We start from the raw sequence: 12,464 nt of genomic DNA on the forward strand, positions 1-12,464 counted from the left end.
GTTGACATGTGATGAGAAGTGGATCCTGTACGAAGATCTATAGCGCAGTCATCATTGCTTAGCATTCCATTAAGCGGTTCTAAAACAGCCGAAACCAGCATTGCATCAGAAGAAGGTCCTCCTGTGTGTTTGGTGGACTGTTTGCAGCATCGTGCATCGGGAACTGTTACCAGCTCGTCAGAACATCAATGCAACTATGTACTGTCAGCAGCTGAGTCGTGTTCAAGAAAAATTCAAAACTCTGGAGCCAGCACTTCTGAATCGCAAAGGGGTCCTCCTGTTACAGGACAACACTAAGCCCTACGTGGCTAGGATGACCCGGGACACATTCTACGCCTTGGATGGGAAACATTATTGCATTCGCCGTACTCTCTGGACATTGCACAGTCCGATTATTACCTGTTCCATCCTTGGACAATCACCTTAGAGGATGCCAGTTCAAATCCCTAGTAGAGGTGCAAAATGCATTTGATACCTTCTTCGCTTCACGGCCCACCAAGCTCTACCGCGATGGGCTTCCAAATGTTGACAGAAGGTCGTCGATGCTGATGGGGACTATTTTTAATCTTCCAAGTACGTCTTACGTGACATATCGATGTTCGAAGATGGTGGCTGAAAAAGCGACAGAACTTTCTTCGGCCAACCCTCCTAGACAACTACACTAATTTTGATGATTTTTTATACATAAGTGGACCATGGCTTAAGTTTTTTATCACTTTAATTTTTCCGAGGGAGAAAACACCTCTAGTACCAGCATTTCAATGCTAAATTATGGATACAATTAACAACAAAGTTAATTTAATTTTGTGTATTTGAATTGCGTAGCAATAAGTTTTCTTTTTCTTTTTAATCACAATTAAACTTTATTTCTAAGATTTTAACGCTATTGATTATATTATAAGTCTCGTTAAATATGCAACTGCAATATTATTAATTAAGAAAACTAATAATTGTTTGTGCAGTCGAGTTTGAGCGCAAAAGAATGTGGTAAATATGGCAAATGACGCTTTGTGTTTGTCACTAGATGTTGATTATGTCTAAATAAGATTTTTGGACATTTTCGTGTGATTTGGATCGTACTAAGTGTTCTGACTAACGTGTGATTATATTTCTGTACCGAGCAACATTTTGATTATCTTAACCACGATCTATATCAATATAGGCAAGCCATGACTTTTCCTTAGGGTTGTCCAAACACCTTAGGAAAGAAAATAGGACTAAATATAAAACATTTTCTTTCTGTTCTCATAATGTCCTTACGATAAAGTCGTAGTTTGCATCTTTGAACATAAGTCGTGAGTAATATCACAAACGTGCTTCTGAATACGGAAATTATAATCACGCGTTAGTTAAACCTTTAGTACGACTTTAATCATACTTCAAACCATCTCTGAATATGCTCCATTATGTTTAATTTAAAGATTATTTGTCCTAAGCTTGAGTTAATATTGTTTTTGCTCTATCGACAATGCTGAAATCGAGGAGAGGTTTAAAGGAAAAAAATGGGAGCTATTCTTGGCTTTTAAAGCAATTGCGGAAAACTTCTCGATTTATCTTACGGAATTTACCCTGATATCTGTCGACAGACAAACAGACGGTAATAGATGTTCTATGAGACTTCCCATTCTTATGTTTGGCAACATTTGGAACTCGTGATGTGCTGACCACACGTTTAAAATCTTCGATTGGTCAGTGTAAACCCTCCAGCGCTTTGAATCAATGTGATGTATCTAGAGCTCGAAGGTGATATTCGTATTTACTCAAGGCCTAGCGTAGCGGAAAAAAAAATACAATCCTAAAATATGCTTGGTGTAACAGTAATGGAATTAAATAATGTGTTATGAGCATCCTACTAGCTCTTTCCTCAATGATATGGTGTCGTGAACCTCTACACATGCATATATATATAGGTCAGGAGGAAGCGGACGTATGCCTCCCCCGAATAACCTTGAGATCACTGAGTGTGGACAGCTCTCAAGTGTGCAGTTACAGAGTTCAAAGCTGGAAAACGCAACAGTTTGTAACCTACAGTGTATTTACCTTTCCCCCCTTTCTTTGCGGAGATAAGCTGGATACCAACAACTGAACACCTGCCTTCGAGCTAAAATACATTTATAGCATTACAACTCTTATACAGGACTTTTCGCAGTTTTTTTATATGTAGGTCAAATCTTCGAAGTACACACGGAATAGTTTTAAATGTTAATAGCGACTTTTTTTTAAATATATTACCTGGAGAAAATACAGGGCGTATCAAAAGTTCAAAGGCATAAGGCAACTCCTTTAAGAGTAAAAATACGAATAAATGGAAGATGAAAGTTATTGGAAATAAATGATTTCCAATCTAAAATGGTGGAATTTTACCAATAGCATCTGCCGTTTGGGTTTCCATATTGGTAAGACGCCGTATGTTAAATGAAAAAGCAATATTGCCAGTTCAGGAGGCTGTTCGTACGGAACTTAAGGAGACGCAAAAATGACAATGGGAACATGTACATTGTTATGTACGGGAACCTATAACACCTAAAATCCGTTTCCAAATAATGCTGTACTGCTGGTATGGTAAAGGCCTAATGGAACAGCTTGCTCAAGTGGTAACATTTCTTCTTCATTTAACATTAGGAATGTCAAGTCCAAACACCTGGTGCGACTGGAAATATTCCACAATTTTAGATTTAAAAATTACATGTTTCCAACAACTGCCCTCTCTTCACAATTTGAGTTGATTTTAGTTTAGCGTCCCTTTCAGCAGCGAGGCTATATAAGACGTGGACCTACTGATTAACGTTTAATCCGAACCACATGAGCTCCCGCCGGGAATCGAACCCGGGTCTCCCACGCCAAAGGCGCGTACGCTAACCGCTTAGCCACGAGGGAGCTCTCTTCACAATTTAAGAGTATTTTTACTCAGAATAGAGTTGACCTATGATGACGATTTTTGACACACCCTGTGTACCCACTGAAAAGCATGCAGTGAGAATACGAGATTTAGTTGCATTCTCCCTCTTCTGTAGAAATCAAAATTAAGGTGCTTAAGTAATTCCCAGGTCCGTATCAACTTTGAACCTAGAATAACATGGAGAGCCACCTATTCTATTGGTAGTCACATAAGGAAGATTTTTTTTTTTTTTTAAAGCTAAATGTTTGATACAAATATTGTAAATATATATCCCTAACAGCACAACGGATCGAAAATACATTTGACCCAAGCTTGTAAGGCAGCTACTAGATGTGTGACAAGTCTCCTAATTGGGGTCTGAAAGTTTGTATTTCACTTATTCCAAGTATCGAGTATTTCCAGATTTCCAAGTATATTTCAGACCTGTCCCTCAAGTGGATCATGTGTAGTTAGTATATACATGAAATCCAAGACTCAGATCTCAAATTATATCTATCGTTGTTGGATTTCTTCTAATAGTGAAAAATACTATTTGTAAGCATTCTATCTGAAAGTACTGTTTCTTTCTGACGTAATACGTTCTACCTGTAAATTTCTAAGTTACGGCAGCCATATTCTCAAGCGTTACCGAAAATCAAGGTGTTGAATATCATTGCTCTTAATTACAAACAAACAAACAAAAGTCTTGCCTTGTTCGGAGACCAGAATCTATTTGGTCCATCCACTGATGATTACAAAATCACAAATTACACCGTCTTTTTCCCTCTCTGAATTGAAATGTCTCGTTTTTTTTCCCCTCAGGGATAGTTTGACAGTAAACAGATTTTGAATCTCTTTTTACGTTTCCATATAATTCTAGTCATAGTGTTTATATAGTGATAGGCATACTGACCGAAATTAAGAAATATCCTTTAACATTGAGAGAGTATCAAAAGATAATATATGTCACAAAATAATCGTATATACATTCACTTTTTACGAGTTATTCTAAAGGAATACTTACAAACAAACAAAAAATATGAAATTATCACCATAAAGTAATATGTCTCCTTTCTTCTTTTCGTACTGAGTGTTCTTCTTGTCTTAAATTATGGTCCAGCAATAATCTGCTAACATTGTGGGTGTTCATCACCCTTCATATCGTTTCTCAATGTTAGCTATGTGTTTATGAATTCTTTCCCCGTGATTGTCCGCTACATTACTCCAACTTTATGGAAAGAAGTCCAAATGTAAATGGATAAAATGTACTTTCAAGGACATGTTACATCCTAATTTTTTGTAATCTTTGATAACTGATTCACAAAGTCCTTGTATTTGGAAGTTTTGTGTATTTTATTGAAACATATTCATATTCCCTATTGTTTGTCTGTTAGGCGTACTTCGAAATTTCGACCTTGTTGAAGTTATCGAATCTGAAGACACACAAGTATACCATTTTTTTTAAATTTAGCATCGGATAGACAAGGAATATGACTACAGCAAAATATGAAAACCTTCTGTGTGTTGGATCCATAGCCTTTTCAAATTGCTTAATTAAGTCCAGCTTGATTTGGAGTGGGAAAGGCTTCACGAACAACCATATGCTTTCGGTGCACATTTTTACACTATTTATTTAAAAACATACTGAATATACAGTGTATATACAGAAAAAGAGCATTAACAGAGATATTATATATAATATACGAGATACCCACTCGTATATACCCACTTTGTATATTCAAAGAACCCCTCCCCCCAAAAAATAATTATGAGTTCGTCAAAATAGATGGCTTACTTACTGTGACTTTGAGGTTAACATCCCACACGTCTGAAGATGATACCATTTACTAGTAATTCCAAAATATGAAAACGTCAGAAATTCAAAAAGTAACGATGCTATTTATATAAATATACTATATTTGCTGCAAACAATAGCTCATATTATCTATATGCTCAAGTTAGTGGGAACTATCCCTGACAGATACATTATGATTTCAGATTTAAATTTACGGCTGTAAAGTCCTTTGAAATTACTAATTTTCATCCCCGAAATAGAACCTTTGTACAACAGTTATCTAATACATCCTTTTATGAAGAGAGAGCTAAGCTATCTAAACGGTCATACCATTCCTACCTGTTCATTAAAAAAAAAAATAATAAATAAATAAAATATCTGTTTGCAATGTTTATTTAAATATTTTGAAAATTATTTTCTCATGATCTGTTCTCTTGTACATTTTCAGATAATAATCCAAACGGATTCTAGGGTAGAAGTTAGTGCCTTTTTGGGAATTCCATATGTTGATCCACCAATTGGAAGACTTCGATTTGCAGTGAGTACTCTTTATTATTCTAATTAAAAAAAATAGCATACGTACTACTAACCTTAAATTATTCTGTAAGATACTTGAAAATATGTATAAGGTAAGTGAATATGGAATTTTGATGGCATAAAGTATTCCCATACTCAAAAATAGGATTTTTTTTCTATTTTACTTTTGCACTCAGCATTATAGTGATATAGCTCTTCTCTTGAAAAAAGTATTGGGTTTTTTGGGCACGAGATGGCGTTAGTATACCAAATCTCTGGGTATAAGATTTACAATGGATCAGCCCTATTGCCATTTGACAGCTGATAGTAAAAGCAAGTAGATGTGAAAGAAAGTATTGGAATCAGGGTTGATATGTTTAAAACAAAATGTTTAAAACAAGTGTTTAAAACATGTTTAAAACGAGGGCTGTTGTTTTATTCAGTTTGTTTTAAACGTTTTAAACAAATTGTTTTAAACGTGTTTTTTTTCGATGCTGGTTGGACATGTTTAAAACAACTAAAATATCAGATTGAAGAAGCTAATTTAATTTTCTAACAAACAACCCATCCTCCGCAGGGTTTGTGCATGGAGTAAATTACAAGCAGAGTTATATTCTTATTATAACAGCAATTACTGAACGAAATTCTGCACATCAGTGTGCTTATAACTAAACCAATAGAAGTTCAAGTGAAGTATTTGAACATTTCATGAGATATACACCATTGAAAAGCTTATAGACCACAACTTCCAACGAGATAATATGCGTCAAATTCCCGCCGTATTCGTAGAAAAAGAACAGACATAAAAAAATCATTAAAAATATGAAAATATTGACTTTGCGGGGCCCTGGCAACCCTTGCAGTTACCTGCGCTGACAAAATGATGCTAATGTGTAGGCCACATACTTGTGACAATAATATAAGAAATGGTAGCCATTGCTGCCATTGCGTAATGAATTCGTTTTATGTAGGAAATATTTTTTAAAAAAATATGCGCAGAAAAACATTCATTGAATTAGACATTCTCTCCCCTCCCCCACTATAGTACCACGTCCATATGCAAATCATTTTTGCTGCACACATCATGTATACGAACAATAATTATGCTTCTAGACCACTTCAGTGAAATATATCTTGTGTTATACGGGACCGTCCCGAAAATAAATGTAAATTAACCAAATTTGACCCCCTCTTCCTCTATAAACAACAAGTACACATACAGGTTACTATCATGTAGGGGACTTCTTCATTGCTTCACATACCAATTTTTATGGATGTACCACACAGAGGGGAAGAATACCCGCCAAAACCTGATGAAAAAAAATTCATCCTCCCTCTCTCGGCCGTACATACGTACCCCGTATATACATAAAATGCAAGTGACGGAAAGCTTTATCTCTCAAAAATACTTTGGTACCAAATCACCTTTCTAGCTTAATTAAGGACTGAGCTATTGATGTTTGTTGTAAAAATAAATGTAATTTACGTCAAAAAACTGAAACTCCAAAAATTGGCTAACTTTGTCCCCTCCCTGCTCCCCATAATAAGCAAGAAGTACAAATCAGGGTTGGCAAAAACCATGGTTTTTATTGAAAAAACAAAAAAAACGTTTTTTTGGTTTAAACCGGTTCTTTTGGTTTAAATAATTTGCTCTATATATTCATATCATATATGGACAGAAATAAGTTTGTTTCGCCTTGATGTTATTATGCAACTACCGGGTTATGCTGGAAGGGATCACATAAGCTTAAAGCGGAATAAAAATCGTTTCTCGAGTTACATCCGAGAGAAATTGTCCTCCATTTGAACTCGGAACCAGGACTAATTGGCCACAAATGCGATACGTCTGCCGACTCACTCACGAAGGAATCCTGATAAAAATACGTTGTACTGATCTTTACATGCTTCTTAATATAACTGTCAAGAGTCATTTCAGAAGGACAAAAAGATAAACAGTTGCACAAGTGAAAGCATTATACAGAATTACATATGGACAATTTCAAAGTACTACGGAGTACAGAAGAACTAATTTAGTTCGAGTTAGTTAACAGCAACTTTTATTGGTCCAAATTAAAGAAATACAACGACTTAATTTGCATATTAGTAAGAAATGTGAATAAAGATACGAATTATTTGAGTCCACTTTGGCTCAGACTCATTTATACATAAATAAATACCAAAGAGACTTCTCATTTCACTAAATGTCTCTCGTGGGGTCTGACCCCCCTCCCCCCACACAAAAAGTACGGCATTTCGATGTATTTTATCAATAGTAAACATTAAAACGAAACAATATTTAGAATTTTTCTTTGATTGCAATTAAATAAAAACAATAATAACAACTACAAAAAAAATCACAAAACAAACATTTATAAACTTATATATATATATATATATATATATATATATATATATATAAAGTTGCTTATGCAGTATAATCTTTTTGAATAATGAATGGGGAATTTAGGTCTGAATATAATACGAATAATATACGGGAGTGAAACGTGATAACCCACAAACGTGTGTTCATCAAGATTTTACAAACACTTACACTTTTAGGAACATTTTTCGTTTTTTGGTTTAAACCAGCCAACCCTGGTACAAAAACACGATATTACCATGTAGTAACCTACTTCATTGCTTCATGTAACAATTTTTATGAATCTATTCCCCAAGAGGGGGAACGGCCCCCAAAAAACTGTTGAAAAAAAAACACGATATTTACCCTCCTCCCACATACATAAAATGCACACCAGGAAAGTTGCATCTTTGAGGAATAAATTAGTACCAAAACCATCTTCCAGCCTTAATTTGAGGTTTAAGACTGAGCCATTGAGGTTTAAAGCCCTGACACAGCAGTTGCGTCAATGGGCATTTAAAGATTAAGAATGCAGACGTCCAGTAGAACGTAACACAAAGAAACTAAACTACATAATCTGTGAACGGAGATCGGGAAAATCCCGATTTTTTCTCCGGAATTGAACATTTGGGCGGATCGAGATTAGGGAAGTTCCCGAAATTTGATATAGCGGTTGAATATAGATGGCAAGCAGTTCCTAAGAGTGTAAAAATGTAATATATATGCTTATGTAGATTATTGTTTTAAACAAAATAAACGTTTTAAACATGTTTTTTTCTTGTTTAAAACAAAGTACTTTGTTTTAAACGTTAAAAACGTTTTAAACAAAAAAAACATGTTTTAAACATAAAAAACGTTTTTTATGATTTTTTTTAAAAAAAACATGTTTTTTTTCAACCCTGATTGGAATTATGATCAAAGTAAGGTATTGCACCATAAAAATGAGTGAACTGCACATCATTTTTGCAATTTTATTTTGATAAAGGCCCAAATGTTCCACAGGCCCGTGAAGAAATATATGCTATTTATGAGCAAGATACATTATCAAAAGAAACAGCCAAAAGATGGTTCAATTGCTCTCCTTGAAATTTGGATGTCCAAGAGCCTCTGAACCCCTCCCCCTCAAAAATAATTATGAATTCGTCAAAATAGATGGCTTTCTTACTGTGACTGACGAGGGTCCTCGCCTCGCAGTAGACAATCAATCACAGAAAAAGTGAATAATATTCTGACAAAAGTCGAGCAAGACCCAAGGACGCCGATTTCTTGTAAATTTGGTGGGGGGCAATCAGATGCAGAAGGTATGAAGATTTTAAGACAAATTGCACTCAAATTATGCCAAATATTGTATATTCAAATATAGAATAGGGGGTCCACACGAGCTTTGGGGGGCCCGGGCCCCCTTGGCTCCCCAGGATCGGCGCCCTTGGCAAGACCGGCATTTAAGCAATCATATCATCGCCAATGACCAACATTAATCAGTAAACAGTGTTTAATTAGGGATGCGCATGAGACGAGTCGAGACAGGATTTTCCTGACGAAATTCGAGTCGAGACACGGCTCTTCCAATAGAAAAATATACATTTTTCGAGTCGAGACATCAGTTTTACAGCACATTTTCGGGACGAGACAGCCACAAATCTTGTCTCGTGCGCATCCCTATGTTTAATCATTTAATGAAAGCTGGCTACAAAAAGAAACTTGACATTTGGATGCCACATAATCTGACTCAAAAACATTTAATCGATGGAATTTTCTGTCTGCGAACCTCTACCGAAACGTAATGAACTTGAGCCATTTCTGAAATGTTTGATCATGCGTGATGAAAAGTAAACTAAAAACGACAATAATACGGAAAAGATCGTCCTCGAAACGGTTATCTCCTGTTTCGCAGAATGCCTTAAAGCTATGCAACGTTGCCAAGTTCAACCATTCCTATTTAACAGAATCGCATTGAAAAGTTTTGATAGGACCTCAATATTAGAAATATTTAGTGAAAAGAACAAAACACCAACATAAATCTAAAGAGGTGCGGCTCGCAATAGAGTCTTGTCGCACAAGTGCAATCGTGATTTACTGCAACAAAAACGAATAACAAACACACAGACACATAAATAAAACAATATTTCTAGGTATATATATATTACAATGAACAATAATGGGATGAACCTTCGTAATAAATTCAGTATAGACGTGAGACTCTTAATATCACCTTTTTTTTTTTCATTGGATTATAATTTCAACTATCCGAATGAATGCAATGAGATATTGCATTAAAGTATGGAATAAGGCCAATCTTGCCAAACCTAAACATACTCTTAAGGTTAGTTTAAAGGGGCAAGTCTTGCCGATAGATGTCACTACAGTCTTCGTATCTCTCTCATGTATTTTTTACCTTTCACGAAAATTCACGATTTTATATGTTATGAAGTTCCTTCTCCAAAAATTTGAAGTCTGTACGTTAAAATTTGTAAGAGAAATTGTAAATTTTCGTGAAAAATAAGAAATGCATGAGAGAGATACGAAGACTGTAGTGACATCTATTGGCAAAACTTGTCCCTTTACACGAACCTTAAGAACCCGAGTACGTCTGTGTAAACGTGTCCACAATCTTCTCCGAAAAGTTAAATTGCCTGCTTCTACCAGCCGCATTCTCGAACAGTGCTTGCTTCAAAAGTAGAATGAATCTGTATATATAGGAATGATTTCTGTCTACTTCCTATTAAACTTGAAATGCTAAACCTCGGCATGGTTCGTGCTTTAATCGCTATTATCAAATTGGTTTCTTATTGCCATGAAACATTAATAAAAATATAATTAGTACAACGTAAGGAGTCAAATAACAATCCAATATAAAAAGTAAACTTTCGAATATTGCTGTATTTACGGGTGGAAGGTTGCATTCAGGTCAACATAGGTGTCCGCCAAATAGTCTAGGAAAACCTGTGCCTCTCGGATGTCGGGTGCATCGTCTTGTATATATGGAAATGCATCAAAAATGCCTTCAAGAGGAGTCAATGGAAGTGCATCTGCTCTCCTAACCTATTTCCTCATATCATTATCAGCCTTGTAAAGTGGAACCAATCCAATACCTTGTACTTTTCTCCATATGGATTGGGTAAAATGAAACAAACAAACGCGTAATGTCGATTGTTGGAACGTTTCTCTTGTAGCGTTTATTGCCGCTTGTTCAAAGTCAGTCATAAATTCTTGCACACGAAACTGGAAGCAACGATCTTGAGCTTTTTTCTTGATTTGCTGAAGTATGAGTGTACAACGACCGAATTTTGCTTTGCAATAAGCAGAAGAGGAGTTAAAAAATGTCCAAAATACTTTCCGTGCAATATATATAACTATGAAATTAGACGTGGACAAATTTTGAATGTTCCATTGTCAGCCAGGCCCGTGCTGGCCCACCGGGACGTGTCCCGGTGCGCCCTCCGAAATATCACAGTATAAATAAAGGTACAAGTTCTTAGTAATAAATTCTTAGTTTTATTGGTAAAGAACCGTAAAAGGTACAGTGCGCCTTTTACATAAGGAGCCCTACGAAACATCACATTATAGATAAATGGTTTTAGTTATCCTGTGCACCAGCTTTATATAATAAATTCAAATAGTGATTGTTAATAAAGAAACTGTGAAGAATACAAGGCGCCCTTTACATGAGATGTCCTGTGAAATATCACATTAAAAAAATCTTCTGTATTTCAGTTTTGTATTATAAATTCATACAGTTGCTATTGGCAGAGAACAGGTAAACAGTATAATCTAACTAACTAACTCTATGGCCTATGGAACCCGGAGGTTCAATGCCGCGTTCACAAAAGCTCTCCATGACTTCTATCCTCAGCTAACTGCATCCAGTTTCTACTTCGTATTCCAATCTCTGCGAGATCCATCTTAAAATTGTCCTCCCATCTGCGCCTACGTCTTCTTAATGGTCGTTTTCCGATTGGTCTTCCAGTCAAGACTTTGAAAGCGTTTCTACTTTCTTCCATACTATTTACATGACCTGCCCATCTAAGCCTCCTAGACTTGACGACCCTAACAATGTTCGGTAAACCGTATAAATTATGTAGTTCCTCGTTATGAAGTTTCCGCCATTCCCCATTCCCGTTCCTCTTGGGTCCGAATATTCGTCTCAGGATCTTGTTCTCAAATACTTTCAGAAAGTTATATAGCTATAAAACGAAACAATGTGATACATCAGAATAGTTCGGATAGTCAAACTTACGATGCATTTATGTACTACTACACTGACACTAGTCTCTAATTTACGATTTTTACGGCATCGAAGCTTTCACAGTCTTAATATGCATCCATATATCCGAGCATATTGATTGATGCAGTGTGTTTTAAAGCAGTGTTCGGATAATCAGTACCTGTTGTATTTCTGAAATAAAGCTGTATTAATTTCCGTAAACTGTGGTCTTTCTGTCACCATGGCACGGCGCGTCCTCAGGTTGTGGATCGAGGAGAAGGCTCTGGGATATAGAGGTTAGCTGTGAATATACTGAGTAAGCAGTCGCGGACAGACAAGGGGTGATAATCCAGTTTGAGAATTTGGTGTGAGACTAAAAACCTAATCCATTAAAAGAAATTCAGATAAGTTCGCAGAATCCTCGGATCAGAACTGATAACTTGGCATGAACTCCGCAAAGTAAAATCGACATGAGATTTGGAACATAAAATATAAGAAGTCTCTATAGGACAGGCGCGTTAAAATTGGTTAAAAAAAAAAAAAAAAAAAAAAAAAGTTTAGAAATGGAGGTTGGACCTAGTGGGATATCAGGAAGTTAGATGAGAAGGAAATGGGGGAGTTAAGTCGGGAAATTTTACGTTCTTTTACGGGGAACAAATTAAAAATTACCAACTAGAAACAGGGCTTTCCGTTCACAAACGAATACGTAATA

At 35.9% G+C, this 12,464-nt stretch overlaps 1 protein-coding gene across 1 annotated transcript in view; it reads left to right on the forward strand.

Moving 5' to 3' along the window:
* Positions 1 to 12,464, forward strand: part of LOC145683799 (carboxylesterase 4A-like) — a 105,010-nt gene that overhangs the window by 37,589 nt on the left and 54,957 nt on the right. Inside the window, exon 2 of the mRNA XM_081755385.1 lies at positions 5,122 to 5,211. Coding sequence (XP_081611511.1) covers positions 5,122 to 5,211 — 90 coding nt within the window. The remainder of the gene's footprint in view (positions 1 to 5,121; positions 5,212 to 12,464) is intronic.

This window comes from Thermobia domestica, chromosome 4 (assembly GCF_964235325.1).
Source record: "Thermobia domestica chromosome 4, izTheDome1.hap1.1, whole genome shotgun sequence".
Classification (NCBI taxonomy): domain Eukaryota; kingdom Metazoa; phylum Arthropoda; class Insecta; order Zygentoma; family Lepismatidae; genus Thermobia; species Thermobia domestica.